At 49.3% G+C, this 16,964-nt stretch overlaps 1 protein-coding gene across 5 annotated transcripts in view; it reads right to left on the reverse strand.

Moving 5' to 3' along the window:
- Window positions 1-24: 24 nt before the first annotated feature.
- Window positions 25-16,964, reverse strand: part of EDA (ectodysplasin A) — a 326,107-nt gene continuing 309,167 nt past the window's right edge. The window contains exons 4-8 of one of the 5 annotated variants that reach the window (XM_045509180.2): window positions 11,035-11,214; window positions 9,529-9,563; window positions 8,567-8,618; window positions 5,814-5,935; window positions 25-4,072 (exon numbers count right to left, since the gene is read on the reverse strand). In XM_045509180.2, coding sequence (XP_045365136.2) covers window positions 3,821-4,072; window positions 5,814-5,935; window positions 8,567-8,618; window positions 9,529-9,563; window positions 11,035-11,214 — 641 coding nt within the window. In that variant the 3' untranslated portion in view covers window positions 25-3,820. Of the gene's footprint in view, window positions 4,073-5,665; window positions 5,945-8,566; window positions 8,619-9,528; window positions 9,564-11,034; window positions 11,215-16,964 lie in introns of those variants that run through there. The other 4 variants (XM_045509181.2, XM_045509178.2, XM_045509179.2 and 1 more) reach the window with 4 other exon arrangements.

Raw genomic sequence — 16,964 nt, forward strand, 5'->3', positions numbered from 1 at the left:
CCTGGCATGGAGGACGTGCTTGAGTCAATCTCAAGAACAAGGGGAGAAAGCTTTATTTGCAAAGAATAAACCATTAATTTACACAAACTTACATCCCAGTTTATATACATTATGTATAGTTTATATACACGGTATCTCACACTGGGTGCCGACCCCCAAAGCAGCACTGGGCCTGCTCCAGGCCATTCTCACAACAAAGCCCACCCCCACCCCAGCTGGGAGCTTTTGGAATAAAGAAAGGACACATCCTCACTCCACTTGGGGAGAACCCTGAATTGTATTACAAGAAAAAAAAAATCCTGTTCCTTCTTTGTGCTCATATGCCCTAGGGGAGCCTCCAGGCAGGGACAGGGCCCAAGGCAGTGCCAAGGTGGCCTCAGTGTGGGGCCTGTCCAGAACCTTCCAGTCCAGAGGCAGAAGCTGGGAGAGCGCCCTGGGGAAAGACGTGCTCCTACAAAGGCTGTGGCTGCTCTTCCTCAGCCTGGCCAAGCTCTGGAAGGGGGCCACACACTTACAGCCTTGCGTCTGGGGTTGGCAGAAAGAAGGGAGCTGTGTGGGACCAGGGACTGCTCCCCCCTCACCTTAGTCAGTCTGGAGGTCAGGGCTCCTTCCCCTCGGGCGGGTCACCTTCCCTCTCAGGGCCTCAGGTTCCATGTGAGTCAGGTTGGGGTAGAAGGTGGGTCAGGCTAGATTCCCTCTAAGGGCCTTTCCAGCCCTCAATTTCTCTGAATCTGTTTGCATCCATCAGAAGTTACATAAAACACCTTGACTCACACGTGGATCAGAGTCTTGGTTCACCTCCAGGGTTCCTAGCCCTTTACTGCTCATCAGAAGATGTTTGGCTCAGGATGGATGAAAGGGGACAAAAGGCAAAGACTACATTTTCCAAAGAACCAGCAGCTGAACAGCCCCCAACAGCTGCCTTTTGTGCCAGCTTCAGCTGCTGAAGCCCAAGTAGCTGGCAAAGCCCCCGCCACACAATTCTCCTTCAAACCTCAGCCCTCTGCTTGCTCACAAATACCCTCATGCCATTCTCCAAGCAGGCCTTGGCCTTCTGGCCAAGTCACAGCAGCATAATTCCAAACTGGGAGTCTCTTTGCACCTTCTCTTGATAGTAAATGGCTTCACCACTTTGCCAGTAACTTGGCGGCAACCGGGCTCCCTAGCCACCTCTGGGTCCCCTCCCAGCTCTTCTCCCTCCAGGGTTCCTTTTGAGGGGTTGCAATGAATAAAGAGGTCCTGTGTGATCCTGTTTTCCCTTTGAATCCCCTCCATATCGGGAGAATAGAGTGGGTGTCAGAATGTCCTTTCGGGGCACAATTCAGAAACCTTTTCCTTCCTTTTGCTCACACCCCTTTGGCCTTAGAGCCAGCCCTCTCTCTGGTCTTCCCTCCATCCCTGAGAGATCCGGGTAGCACAGAGGTCTCTGAGGTATGGTAGAAAGGGATAAGGAGTTACTTAGTAGCTGTGGGAAGCAGCCAGCTCCTGTGACCTGTCTGCAGGGTAACCAGAGGACACTGTCTGCAGTAGGGGCGCCATATACAATGGTTGGTTGGTACACTGGTTTGCCGGGTGGATGAAAGGACATAAGGGGCATCCATTCTGTGGGTACTAGAGGCCTACTGTTTCGATGCGGTACCAAGACAATTCTTCTGAACACAAGAGCTCAAAGGCTGATGGCTGTTTCCCCTCCTCAAACGTCCTACTCTTTTGCCATAGAGCCCCTGGGCGCCAAGAGAATAGGCGTTACCATCAAGGAATGAAGGCGAGCATCTCTGGGTTTCTCCCAAGGCCCCTCAAGGATCTGGGGTCCACAGTTCCATTTTTATTGGTTCTCTCTAGATTCCAGATTCAACACAATACTGGGCTGGAACAGAACAGCTTTGGAGTCAGATCTGGTTGAAGCCCAGGTTTGTGCCTTAAACTGGGTGAGATCCTGGTTAAAGCACTTCACCTCTCTGAGCCTGGTCTAAACCATGGGATTTGTGATATTATCAAAGGAGATGAGAGAAAGGACTTTCCAAACTTGCAGGATAGGTTCTCATCAGATCCCGCCATGACCAAGGACTGTGTAAGGCACTTTATAGGAGCTGGGGTCAAATACATGCCTAAAGTTTCCCTCACATGGGGTGGCCAGGCTGTCATTAGCAACCAGACAATGGCGGCGTAGCCTACCCACTCTCACCCTGACCCTCGAAGGGCCAAGCAGTGTAGTTGCTTAGAAAGGGAAGGCACAGCAGGGAAATGAGGACCTGTGGTTCTTGGTGGATTTCAGCTGCCCAAGGGAACTTATTCCCTATCTCCTGAAAAGGAAACTTGTTTCTGGAATAAGAAGAGCAGGCTCTACAAGACTGGCCCTCCCAGCTGTGCGTTAGAGCCAGCACCCAGAAGCCAGCCTGGGCCCAGGCAGTTAGAAATGAGGCCCTTGAATGATCCTATCATATAATCTGATGAGAGGCTCGGGGTTGGGGGTGGGGGTCGGGGAAGGTGTCTTTGGGCCTGGCTAGAAGGCAGAGCCCTGCCCAGTGCCTAGGTGCTGCCTTCTCCTGAGCCTGGATTCAGGGGAGCAGCACTGGAATCTATGGTGACGCTGCCGTACAGTGACTTCCCAGAGCCAGAGAGAAGAAAGGTGAGGGGAGGTTCAGGAAGGCATCAGCTGCTGTCCTTTCAGATAAGGCCTATGGTAATGACCTTTTGGGTTGCAGCAAACTTGGATAAAACCCTGTCCTGTTCCCACCTCTTGCCCTTTCTGGGTCAGGTAGAAAAGTTCTGCCTTGTCGCTGCCCAGGGGTTGTCCAGGGTTTGGGAATTTTAGTAGTTTAGCCCAGCAGCTGCCTAAATATTAGAATTTGAAGGCACTTCTAGGGAGGTCATCCAGTCCCACCCTTGGCCCCCAGACGCAGGTTGACTAGATGAATATTTGTGTTGCTTAATAAATGGAAAACTTCCTTGGTGCCCGGGTAACCTAAGGAGTATCCCAGACTCACATCAACACAGGCCCAGGATTGGCACCTGTCTCAGACAGAGGTAGGCTCTGAGGAGGAAGGGAACGGGTGGTTGAGTCAGTCTGGGAAGGGAGCAACTGGGCAGGGCCCCGGGGAGTTTTCTGAGCGTGGAGCACAGCTGTAAACAACGTGAAAGACATGTGGCCTCAGGTATGGCTTCAGGGGCTTATGCAGGTGGGTTTCTGGCCATCCCCTGCAGTTGCTCCAAGGAAGAACCAACCTCCTGTCCCCAAAGCCTGGCAAGCTGTTGCAACACGGCTCAGCCTGAGCGGGAAGAGCTCGCTGACCGTCTGGCAGGTCCCTCACTTGGTCTCTGCCATGAGCACTTGCCCTTTCCCCTCCCTGCCCCTCTCTTTAGGCTGCAGTGCTCCCCTCCCGCCCCATCCCTGCCCCCAACCCCCAGTGCAGATAGGAGCAGCAGCCCCTTGGGGGTCAGAGGCTCACCCCATAGTCTGGGGCACACCTTTGCCTTCTTGCCTGTTGCCCGAGACCCTCACTTTAGTGCAATAAAGTGACAGCAGGGACCTCGAGGTTGACGGGTCAGGCCATAAGCAGTCAACATGTAGCCAAGGAGGAAGGCTCTGCTTCATGTCCACCCTGGGGCTCCATCAACTGTCCTGTTAACTCAAGGTCATTTTGGAAAGTCAAGCAAACCTTCTCATCCTGGAGTCACTGGGGGCATTTTTCTCGGCGGCTGCAACACCCACACGCCTCACTCCACAGCAGCACTTGGAGGTTCTGGGAGTCCTGGCTCCCAAACCTGGGGTTGGGGCACAGGCAGGGGCAAAACTGGGGCTGGGGTTGGGGTGAGGGATCTAGGATGCAGGGGCCTCGCCCAGCCTGATGGCCCCAAAGAAGGTGGTGTGCTTGCTCATGTTGATGGAGATGTCGGCGTGCACCATCTTCACAGCAATCTTCTGCCGTGCTTTGAGGAGGCAGACGCCCGCGGTGTAACAGGTGTTGTAGTTGGTCTTGCCCGTCTCGATGCTGCGGGTGCACTGTAGGAAGGGCTTCTCATCTACCACCACCTCATAGCTGGCAAAATCAGTGAAGTTGATGTAGTAGACCTGGGTGAGAGGCAATGAGAGGGGATTGGCGGGGAGAGGAAGGAGAGGGTAGCCCCCCTGCCCCGTGATGAACAGATAGGACCTTCTGTTAGCCACCAGGACGGGCAGGTGGAAGGCTTATTTAGGGTTCCTCCCTCACTCCATGGGGCTCAGCTGGCTGAGCAAGACTTTCTTTTGACAGCAATCTAGTGGGAGACCCTCTGAAGGCCAGAACCACGTCTCATTCGTCCCTTGACCCTTGACCTCCCCCAGCTCCAGACTCCCGCCCTCTGCCCTCCTGGGCATAGTTCTCTGCACACATTAGGTGCAACCAGCGCTACAGACACAAAAGGATCCAACTTCCCTTCTAATTTCAAGCCGTGTGGACTATTTGTGGAGAAACTTAGAAGTCCCCAATGCCCCCGAGATGCTGCAGAAACCACCTGCCAGTTCTTTAGCTCTTTACTGGATGGCGGCTCCCTCAGCTCACCGCCCTCCTCCCCTGTGTGGAATTTCTCTCACGGATTCTGCCAGTGTCCCTTGACCTGCTCATCTGAGGATTGAGGAAACAGATCCAGAGAGATGGAGAGCTCTCCATCACAAATGAGATGAAGAATACGGAAGGGCCAAAGCCAGCCCCCGACCTTATTTTGGGGCCAGAAGGAAGGGCTAACTTACGTTCAGTGGCGTGATACTGGGGGGGTTTCCCAATTTTCCTTGGGGTCCAAGGCCTGAGGCCTCGCCCAATTCTCTCCCAGGTCCAGGAACTTAATTTTTCTCTCCTTCATTACCCTTATCCATCATGCCTGACCCCAAGCTTTGATTCCCTGCCAACAAATGGCACTTTGGACAAATGGCCCATAGGACACTGGGATTACACTGCTGGGGACTGGGACACTCGGCTGTCACCCTAAATCACTTTATAAAAGGCTGCTCAGGATGCAGCAGTGTATTCAGGTGCCACACAGTTTTGTGGGTCAGGACCCAGGCTGGGTTGGGATGCTTGGTGGGCTCAACAAACGCTAGTGAACCCACCTTCTCTGGTTACCCTCCCTTGAGAACCTTCTGCTGGCTCCATCATCCTTCTGTCCATCCACCTGCTTGCTGCCTGCCCCACAGAAGCCCCAACCTCAAGGCTCATCTACATCTAGCTCTGAGGAGCCACCCAATTGGAGGCAAACAACAGGGGTGGAAGTGGGTGGGCACTGGCAGACCTGGGGAGTGGGCACCAGGCCAGGACAAGGACCAAAACAGAGGGAGAAAAGGGCTGGGAGAATATGACAGAGAAACAGAAAGGTCGAGGAGAAACGAATGGGAGAAAGGGGAAGGAAAGACAGAAATCTTTTTGAGGTGGACAGAAAGTCTGCAGAAACACCAATGATTATAAAGCTAGTGGTGTCGGGGCTTGGGGCACGGGAAGGGGTTCTTGGCAGCCCTGGAACTGACTTTCAAAGGATATCCTGAGACAGAGTTCAAGTTTGGCAGTAGAACCAAACAGCTCAGTGGGGAGACGAGGGCCTGGGGCCTTGTAGGAGGGAACCAGAGGGCTGGGTATCCGGCCAGGGTAAAAAAATGTCAAAACAGACCCTTCTCTCTTTCCTCCTTTTAGCTCCCTCCCAGTGCGGTGTCCCCATCACTCCCAGCCGCCAAAGCCGGAAGTAAGCCATTGGCTGATCTTGGCTGGCTCCACAGCGCCCCTGTGTGGCCTGCACCGGATCTGCATTCTGGATATAAGAAGAGTTAGGCCTGAGACCGTACTCACTTCTACCTGACTATAGATGAAGTAGGTGCCGTCCACCAGTACCTCCAGCTCCCCGCTGCGGGGATGTAGTTTAAACACCTTGGGGTTCATGGTGATGCGAGACCAGTCATTGAGCACTCCACCTGAAAGATCTCAGTATGAGAGAAGGGCAGTCACTCAGTACGTGTCAGAATCATCTGGACAAAAGAAACAAGAGTTATCAGGCAGTACACCCCCCCACCCCCGACCTCTATGCCAATGCAACCTGGAGAGCCCTGGAGGCCAAGCTTTCAGAACAGCATTTGGAAGCAGAGAGAGAGAGTATTCTGTTTGTCAAGTGGCTGCCAGGCCTGCCTCAAGCCCCTGGGGTCTGCCTGTCTGTTTTCCTCTCTCTCTCCCCGACTTCTCTGTCTGAAAGGATCTTTAACCAACACCTTCTAGCAGGAATTGGAGGGGTGGTAAGAAGAGGGTGGGCCTGCTGTCCTATTTTCTTTGTTGTTCTAGGACCTGCACAGGCAAGATCTAGACACTGAGGGGCAGGCTAGGTCTTATTATTCCATTTCATTTCACCAGCTCCTGAATCTCTCTCCTGGTTTATAGGTTCCTGGGGTTTCTCCTTGTCCTTAAGAGATTCCTTTTAATAGTTCCTCCACACTGACTCCTCTCGGGAAAGCCTCCCATGGTCCCCAGGAAACCACTCAGCCCAAGGAAGTGTCTACCAAGAGAACCTTAGGGGTCAGGGGTGAGCGTGAGTCAGACTTTATGGCCGCCAGAGCAAGTGACCACCAGAAATAAGGCCCCATAAGGGAGAGGGACCTCTATGAGCGTGAGGTATAGACTGCCAAGCATCACTAGAGCAAGCCAAAGGGATGGTGAGGGTGTCTGGGTGCAGAGGCACCCCTGCAAAGCATCTGTTTCTCGGTCGCACCCCATTTGGGGGGTAGGGGCAGTCACTCTGCTTTGGCTGGACAGTGGGAGCCAGCACGTGAGGGCGGAGGAAAAGCTTTCCTTTCCATCCTGTAGCAAGGGGGGTGTTCTTTCCCAACACAAGAGGAGAGGGGGCGAGCCCACAGAGCCTTTCCCCATCAACACCATCCATTCTTCATGCAAGAAAATATGTTTTGAAAGTCCATCCTTGGCTGGTTTCGGGAGGCTTGCTTTTCTGAGATGTGAGGAATCCAACCTTCTGGAAAAGATGCCCATCTTCCCTTGAGGTGATAAGTAGATGAGACAGGAGTTGGGAGGAGACGCCCCAACTCTGCCCCTCATGTGGGACCACTCTGCATGATGTCCCGCCGGCCCCTAAGCCCCCTCACTCCTGCTTCCGGTGGAACTAAAGATCGTACTGGGGATTGGCCCAGAGGGGTTGGAACCCGTATTGTTATGTGCTGGGAGCAAAACCAGTAGCTTCTGGCATAGAATAAACACTGAGGCCACCCACCCGGACAGCCAAACCAATCTATCTCCTGCCTGTCTCATTCTTTCCTGGACAGATGGTGATCATGGGCCACCCAGGACCCTGGGGTCCAAGGCACCCAGTCTCAGCCAGACCGCTTGGATTTTGGTGCCATTCTGTTCCTACTTATATTTCTAAGGCCATTAAGTCAGGCATCCAGGTGGCAGTACAGGAAGTACCTAAGCCCAATCATTAAGGAAGCAGAGCAAAGCCAGTTCAGGACCGACTGGGTTCTTAGAAGCTGGCCCCATGCAGCAGGTTTCTTAACCTTCATTTACTGTTTCTGTACTCACAGCCCCCCTCCCTCTAACTCCAAGCTCTGTAAGCATCTGGCATCTTGGCTCGCTTGCTGCTTCCTGAGGCTCCTGGGGGTTCATGCATTTTAGGCTTTGTGCACCCTGGGGACTGGACATTATTTCAAAGAGCTGTTCTTTAATGAATGTTCATGTCTCTTCGGGGAAGAAAATCAAGCTAATCATTCAGTGGAGTACACACACACACACATTTCTGAAGCCGCATAGTGCACTGGGGAAAGTCGGACAGGCAGTGTTTTGAATCCCAGCTCCTATATTTAACTGAAATCTTGGGCCAGTTAATTAACCTCTCTGAGCTTCAGTGTCTATCTCTGGGAAAGAGAGCTAATGCCCACCTTTGTCATGAGGATCAGATAAAATAAAAGACAAAGAAAGTATGTGGAAAACTCTAAAGTACCATGCAAATATAAGGCAGTATGATTTAGTATGGTATTATCCAATCTCTCTGGCACTCTGTTTCCCCATCTTTTAAATTCAGGGATGACATTAAAATTAGTGTTTCTAACCTCCTTAAACCTGTCCTCTTTTTATAGACACTAGCACCTCATACTCCTTGGAGAGTCTAACATGCCCCCACTTCCCTGAGTGAAATGCCCCCTCAAGCCAGTTTCTGTATCAACCCATCAGACATGAAGATTCAATTTCACGTAGTTTGACTTTCTCTAATTGGTATCGTGAAAATGTTGATCAAACTACACATATCCTCATGGTGATTCTGATTTAAACTCCATCTCCTGAGACTCCCTGGTCTTGATGATGTCTTAGGTCCCTTTTAGCTTCCTTGTCAGTGATTTGAAAGGCCATTTGGGTGTAGTGACAGGACTTGGTGCAGACAATTACTCAGGACAGCCAGCAGAGGGCAAAATGGAGTCGAGAATGGTCCCTAGTGCCAAGGGTCCCCCAGGGGCCTGGGAGGAACTGGGCTGGGTGATTATTTGAAGGCTGGGGGGTGGGGAAGGAGAGGAGAAACTCCTCCCGGGGAGAGAGCCTACTTTGACTCTTACCATTCTTGACTTGAATTGCTGACCCTTGGCCCTGGAGATGCACCACAGCTGGCTGGGAGGACGAGGACAGAGAGAGAGAGAGAGTAGTCACTGTGAGAGATGGCCGCTTGCTCAGCCACCATTTTCCAGAATGCCACCTCTTCTCTTGCATCTCAGTTCGGCTCCCTCTCCCCTGCCTTGGGATGCGAGTGGCCACATTTCTACTGGAGAGTAATGTGATTTTGTAGCTCTGCCACTTTCAGGCTCTGTTACTTCAGCCAAATGCACTGCCTCTGCGCCTCATTTCCCCAACTGGGAAATGCGGATTATAAGAATATCTGTCTGGCCTCTCTCACAGGGATGTCTGAAGATCAACTGAGGTGATGGATATAAAACATCCTGCCAGCCATCCAGCGCTGTGCAGCTGTGGAGATTTATCACTGTGGCCAAACAGCTGTAGTGAGGGAGGCTGAGATGAGACGAGGCGAGACGGATTAGGAAGCTCAAAGGCTAGGGAGGAGCCCTTCAGGCCATTAAGGCAGACGTCCAGGCTGGGCTTGACCTGGAACTGGTTGGCTGATTTTCAAGGATAGACTCTTTTACTTCTAAGCTCCTGATCCCAGGTGGTCTGAGTGCCGACCAGATTGTCTGGGGGTGGCTGGGGAGTCGGAGGCCCTGGTGAATCGGCCTGACTGGCAGCTCTTGACGGCTGCCTATTGAGCTTGGCTATGGTGATCCTCTGTTTCCCGGGAATGGGGAAAAAGTGGCCACAGCAAGACTCAGTTCCCTTCGCTAAAGGCAGGCCCTGGGGCAAAGCTTTTCAATGCATAGTGCTGGGAGGGGGCTGGGAGTGAAAAACCTCAGAACCTCTAGGGTATCCTCATGAAATCAAGCCTCGGCAGATTTAATAGGGACCTAACTCAAAAGTGGCCCTAGCCTGTGGCCTTCCCTCCTCCCCTGGAAGAGAGCAATTCCCAGCCAACCTGGTTTTCTCGACTTCCGGCTTTATCAGCAGCACCTGCAAAATAGGACAGGACAATCAGAGAGCAGGCTTTTTCTCCTTCCTTTTCTCCCCCCCTAGGCAGCCAGTAACACTGAGCTTTGCTCCCTGAAGCCAAGGCCTGTCTGAGCATGATTCTCCAAGGCTCAGAGCTGGAGGGAGAGTCAGGGGGGCAATGCGGAGCCCTGGGGTGGGAGAGGATGCCCCTTACTTCTCTTACTTGTCCCTGACCTGCATCTCCAGTGGGCCCAGCACCCAGCGGGGAAACTGGCCTTTTGCCAACATGGGCTCAAGGCAAGTGCCACCGTGCATCCATGGAGACAGATGAGAGCACAGTCTGGCCATCATGTGACCCTGAGACAATGGTGTTTGCTTCTTTAGCCTTTTGCTCCCTTTCTATTAATTTTCTTCGAAGAGTGCATTGGCATTTGTAAATATCTCGCTTCTTTCATTGTCTCTCTCATCCTCTAGGACATAAATGCCTTGAGAACAGGGACCACTTATCAATATATTTCTTGCACATAGAAAGTGCTCAAGTAATATTTGTGGAAAGATTGGATGACAGAAATCTCAAACTCTGTCCCTCGAGGGCCACAGTGACACTGATTAGCCCTATTTGAACTATGAGTCAAAGATCCTGAGTCTGGCTACAGTATTCTCGGACCTAGAGAAATCAGCTGTAAAGAGTCCATTTCTTTAAAGCCCCAAGATACAAGAGGGGAGCAGGAGAAGGAAATAACAACTGACCCAAACCCAGGCAGTCTGACTCTTGTCAGCTCTGATTAGGCAGGTTTGGATCTGCATCTATTCCTTTTGGATGCCCTTCAGGGCCTGAGGGGAAAGACGCAAAGAGATGAAATGCTATTTGAATGGACAACGTGGTGGGGGAAGGATGTAGTGCTAGAAGCACTTAGTTCCTCGACGGGATTGTCTTGGTGCCTGTGTTTGCTTCTTTCACAGCCTGAGTGACTCATAGGTTTCCAACTTCTTGACCATCAGTGCCTACTTGTCTATCTCTACAGGAAAGACAATTCAGAGTTCATGGGATGGGACTGTTCTAGGGCTTGTCATTCTGTCCAGTCCCCAACATTCCTTCCCATAGCCTATTTCCAGTCAAGCACCACTAGGTGAAGCTGGATGCTGGGAATCAGAGCAGACTAAATCCATGCCCAGAGGGGACTCCAGTGAACACTTAGGACCTCTGTCTCTGGCTCATATGAGTTCACCGGTGGCCTAGAGTCAGGGAGGGCTTGTGATGGGAGGGTTGAGGCAGGTCAAAGACAGGTGGCCCATCCTTGACAGATTGGAATAAATGGGAAGTTAGAGCAGGTCAGGCTTGTTCAATTGCAAGCTCTTCACTGAGCTAGGAGACCTGAATTTCTTACCACACACCACCATTTGAAAGTGCTTTAGGGATCACCCACTCTTGCTCTGTTAGAGAACTTGTAAGGAGCCTAGGGGTGGGAGGTGGAGAAATGGAGGAACTCACCAGAAGGTCCCTGGAGACCAGGGGGTCCTTGAGGACCAGGAGGACCTGGAGGGCCAGGTGGTCCCATAACAGTTGTTCCTGGGATTCCAGGAATCCCTGGAATCCCCGGGGGTCCTTGGGGTCCTGGAGGTCCTGGAGGTCCTGGGGGGCCATTGGGCCCAGGTGGTCCTGCCTTTTTTCCTGAAAGACAAGATTTGGTATCACATTGGTAGTTATTGACTGAGAATGTGCTGTCAGGAGTTCTACTACTTCTAATGATACAGAGTTGGCCCCCTGGGGGTTCTTGCCCTTAAAGACTTTTATCACACATGATACACACACACACACACACACACACACACACACACACACACACACACACACTCTCTCTCTCTCTCTCTCTCTCTCTCCCTACTCCCTTTCATGAACAATCATTTACAGTCTGGGTTTGAAGATATAATGATCCTCAAGGAACTCAAACTATGGGGAAATAGACACAGTCAGAGGGTAGCAAAAGTGATGCATTAGTGGTAGGGACAAAATGCTGAAGTGGTCAGGGAAGGTTTCAAAAAGGAGGTTACAGTTTGGCTGAGTCCAAAGGATCAGAATTACCAAGGGGCTAGACTGATGGGTCACTTTTTAGAACTGAGAACTGGGCTACTGTTGAAGAGCGTGGCTTTCATGTTCACTGCCCAGGCTGGCGGACTTGATGTAGATAAGAAGAGAATGCTAAGGCCTGACCTTAAGAAGATCATCGACTCCAGGAAGGTTTCCGATAGGAGTCAGGATGTACAGGATGTACAACCTGGGCTTGGGATGAAGGTGGTGCTAGCTGGGAATCTGGAATCGGAGAGAATTTGGGAGATGAGAGGTAGGGGAGCGAAGTGGAATGAAAAAGAGAGAGCAACATAAGGAAAGAAGAGGAGGTGGAGAGCAGAGAGCTGGGCTGAGGAGGAAGCAGCAGGCAGGCTTTCTCAGCTGACCTCTCTAAACCCTATTTTTAAAGATCCCCGGGAAAGGAAATTCTGCAAACTTCCTTTGTAGCATGTTCCAATGTTTATCACTCCTCCCTGTTAGGAAGTTCTTCCATATATTTAATTGAAATCCCTCCTGTGGCAGTTTAAGCTCTTACTTCATTGTTCTCATAGATAGAGAAGAATAGTTACCATCACACACACAATAACCCTCCTGTGTTCAAAGACATTGTCACCTATCAACCTCGATTTTTATAGGTGAAATAATTTGGCTTCCCAGAGTCTTTCCTCAGAGGCCCTATTCTTGAATGCACTATTAATTAGCCACCAAATCCTCCCAGTTTCCTCCTGGCCATACTCTCAGAATAGTCTCCACCTTCCTATTCCATATTCCAGTCCTTCCGACATTCCCACTAGAATGTAGCTCCTGGGGTGGGGGGAGGGCATAGCTCAGTGGTAGATCATGTGCTTAGCATGTATGAGGTCATGGGTTCAATCCCCAGCACCTCCCTCACAAATAAATAGATACCTAATTACCTAGTCCTGCCCCTCCCCCCAAAAAAAAGGAAAAGAAAAGAAAGAATGTAGTTCCATTAACTGAGTCATAACTGTGGCCTTGAACCCAAACCTCCAGTTCCTCCTGTTTACTTCCTCTGCTCTGTGCAGTGCAGTTCAAGCACCACAGGTGGTCAGTCACAGGCTGCTTCCTCCCTACGCTGCTTTTTCACCATTTGGTGGAAGTCTCAGGCATGGAAGCCTTTCACCAGACTCCATCACAGTGTCTTCACCTGGGCTACTTCCTTAGTTTTAAATATAACCCTCAAGTCACACCTTAAATCCCTCCTTCCTGACTCTGCTGCCGTGCTTCCGGGACTCTCAGGCAGGAGAATCCTGCCCTGATTTTTCAGGTCCTTCTTTAAGAATAATGCCGTGTGCTCAAGAAACCCAATCCCCATGGCAACGCCACTCTAGAAGCCAGTTGTCCATGTCTAACCACATCTACATTTACAATGAAACAACGGGCTCACTGTGGGGCCCTTTCCCCAGGGAGGAGAGGAAGGCAGGTCTCGATAGCCTCTCTCCCAGCGAGAGTCTCTGTAGCCTGAAAGACCCTGAGGCAGGAGCTTTAGTGTTTTCCCTGCACTTAGCAGCAAAAGATTGAATCTACCCAGTTGCGAGATCTAGTCAATTTTAAGATGCCAAATAGGAAAGCCATCTCCCTTCAGATTTGGGCAGCTTCCAAGACAGGCTTATTCAGCACCCAAGTTTCAATTCCAGCTAGTGTAGTGGAAAGAACACGGAATCTGTAGTCGGGAGATAAAGCTGTAAGCCCCAGCTTGGACACAGACATACTTTGGGAAAAATCCCTTCCTCTCCCTGAGCCTTAGTTTCTCCATCGGTGAAACGAGGACCTTGGCCTCGATGATTTCTCTGTTTCTTCCCAAGACTGAAGTTCCACCATAACTGACTTACCCCTGGCAGTCAGTAAACTTCCCTAGCCTGAGTGTAAAGTTCGCTTCTCTGTCAGTGTTCTCTGGATGACCTGGACACAGAGGACGGTGCATATTAGACTGTCTTATGTCCCAGGATTTCCAGGCCTAGCAATGATTTTTGAGCTAGAGAGGGTTCTCTGGGTAGAACCAACTTCATCGTCAACACTATGAGTCTCCTGTGATTATCAATGTAATTTAGGAATAATTACTGCCAGCAACTCCTCCGGTCAAAGAGAATAATGGTTGCAGTGTCGACAGAGAAGGTTCACTCATGAAAACGTTAGAAGGCATCTGGAAAAAAGCGCCTGCTGGGATCTACTCCTGCAGCTGGTCCTCTTTGCTCCTCTGCAACTAGGTTGAGGCAAGTGTGCTTTGCACACTTGTAGCCTTACAGAAAGTTGGCCCAGAGGGAAGCACGTACAAAATGACCCCTGGACGCAGAGGATGACTTTAGAAGATTGAATTCCTTCTCTGGATTATCTTACTTTAACAGAGCACCTCATGAGACATAAAGCCCAGAGACTTTTGTGCTTACCAAATTATCCGGTGTTGTCTTAGATGAAAGAATATACACATTCTTTTAGTGAAGCCCAAATTGTGCAAAGAACAACTAAAAGTGTGCATGTGCACGAGAGAAAGGGAGTCAGAGAGGTAGTTATGGGAGGTGGGAGGAAATTCCATTACAGGATGGAAATTAAATGAACAACTCAATTGACCTCTTCAGGCATGTGCCCATTCACTGTGTCCAAAGAAATCAGTATTCAATGGCTTCTAAATCACTTTCAGCCAAGGTCAATGTTTAAGGCCCATGTGCATTCTCCTCCCAATAATGGCCCACATGCAATGGAACAGTGCTGGCCAGCCATCTGAGTCGCTGCCAGAGGCATTGGAATCTCTCAGTTGTAATTCCAGAGCTTCTAGCCTAGACAATTGCCTTCTATTGTAATTCAGCAGGACCCTGTGGGGCCTCCCAGGGTCAGACCCCTCCCCCATATCCTCTGCTGCAGCTCATCTCAGAAGTACCCAGATGATAGTATCTCATGTATATTTCCTGAGTTTTTCAGATGCTAAAAACCACCACCAAAGGGAAAAATTAAATACTTGATGATCGAGGGTATGTAGCCCCCTAGACCTTCTGGCACCCAGGGGTTGACAGTGTTGACCGCCCTGTTACCTCAACATCAACCGGTCAGAGGATTGTGCAAGAGCTGATCACACACCCTGCAACCCCCTCCTTCACCTGGCCTTTAGGTATACTTTGCTGAAACCCTTAGAGGAGTTCGGGGTTTCCTTGGGCATGAGCCAGCCCATTGTCCTTGCTCGGTCCTGTAATAAACCTTTCTCTGCTCCAAACTCTGATGCTTCAGTTTGTTTGGCCTCATGGTGCGCTGGGCACACATTACTTCGGTAACACTATCACCACTAGCAAGTGTCTTCTCTCAGTGCTCATCCCTTGGATAATACTGCAACTGGGTGCTGTTCCCCATCACACATATGCCCTGTGTTTTGGTAAATTACTAGACTATTTGCTGTTTCCCCAAATATGCCATGTTCTCTCATGCCTTGGAGAGATTTGAATATGCTGTTCTGTTTGCTGGAATGTTCTTCCCCTTCTTTTGTCCTCATCCTTCAAAGTCCAGGTCAAATAATGTTTTCTCTGAGATGCGGCCCCTCAGTTCACCAGGGAAAACTCCTCGCTCTTTCTCTGTGCTCCTGCAGCACCCTGTTCATGCTTCTATGATAGAATTTTTTAAAAAATTGAAGTATAGTTGATTTACAATGTTGTGTTAGTTTCTAGTGTACACCATAATGATTTAGTTATAGATATATATATTCTTTTCATATTCTTTTTCATTATAGATTATTACAAGTTATTGACTATAGTTTCCTGTGCTATATGGTAGGACCTTGTTGTTTACTATGATAGCATTTTTAAATACTGTATTGCAATTATTTGTGTGTGCTTCCTTGATTCTAAATATACTGGGAGATTTTTGGAAGGCAGGAACCATTTTTCTTCATCTCTGCATCTCTGTTCCTGACAAATAAAAGATGCTCATTCACTGTCAAATGAATGAGCGAGTGGAAAAAAAAAACCAGTAGCTGTAATTAGAAAGTGCTCTCAAGTCTACCTATTCAGAAAGGATTTCATCCCTGGGCTTGTGTTAGGAGAGGGTGTCTGCGTCCAGGCCAGGTGAGCTTTTTAGGTTTGTTAAAATTTCTGTCTTAAAGGGGTGTGAAAGAATGAAAAACTACATGCTTGAAAATCAAATTTACTTTCTTTTTAAAAAAGTTTTTATTTTTTGAAGCATAGTTGATTTACAGTGTTAGTTTCAGGTGTACAGCAAAGTCATTCAGTTATACATAGGCATATATATAATATATATATATATTATATATATATATATATTATATATATGTTTTCTTTTCAGATTCTTTTCCATTATATGTTATTACAAGAAATTGAATATAGTTCCCTGTGCTATACAGTAGGTCCCCTTTTCTTAAGAGATAGACTATCTGGGTGAATGCTCAGGCCCCACAGAGAAATGTTTCTTCACTGACTCCTCCAGTTCTCTGGCTGTGTTCCAATTTTGCTCAGCTCAGGTCCTCAGGGGCCAGGCCATTCCTCAACTTCTTCCCAACAGGTACACAAGTTTCCCATGTGGGCCACCAGAGTACCCTAGTGCTCAGAGAAGTGGCAGCGAGCAGCTGAAGCCAGTCTTTTTGACCTAGTCTGGGGTTGATGATAATCTACTCTATAAAGCTCCAGAAATGTTAACAGACAGAATCATTTCACTTACAGTATTTTAATGAAAAATCACTCATTTCACTCTGTTTTCCTCTCAGGTCAACACAAACAAACAGATACTTAAAACTGGTTTCATAGTGGGTTCATTTAGTCCTAAGGAGTGGACTGTGTTGCCTGGTCTTGTCTTATGGAACCTGTTCTGTCTTTGGTTCTCCTTTTAAAGAAAGCAAGCACCCGTACTAGCTCTTGGGCCATTCCTATTACAGGTACACTGGAGGCTTACAGACCCAACAATGGTACGATGGAGCTAGTCAACTAGAAGCTTCTTTGACTAGTTTTTCCATCACAGAGAAAATGATATTGAAACAAAGCAAGAAATACTTTCCCTGACCATTTGAAAAATAGGATAGGAATAGCTTTTAGGTCAAGAAATAGGGTACTGACATCTCTCAGGAGGTAGTATACCTAGTCCCCATAAGCTGCCTCAGGACTTCATTCATACTTGGTCACTGATTTGACAAAGGAGAGGAAAAAAAAGGAGAAAGGAGAAGGGCAGGGGAAAGAGTAAGAAGAATGAAGGAAAGAGATATAAAATGAATTGTATGAAACAGAAACAGACTCACAGACATAGAAAACAAACTTACGGTTATCAGGGGGTTAAGAGGGTGGGAAGGGATAAACTGGGAGTTCGAGATTTGCAGATACTAACTACTATATGTAAAACAGATAAAC

Source organism: Camelus bactrianus, chromosome X (genome assembly GCF_048773025.1).
Source record: "Camelus bactrianus isolate YW-2024 breed Bactrian camel chromosome X, ASM4877302v1, whole genome shotgun sequence".
In the NCBI taxonomy this organism is placed as follows: domain Eukaryota; kingdom Metazoa; phylum Chordata; class Mammalia; order Artiodactyla; family Camelidae; genus Camelus; species Camelus bactrianus.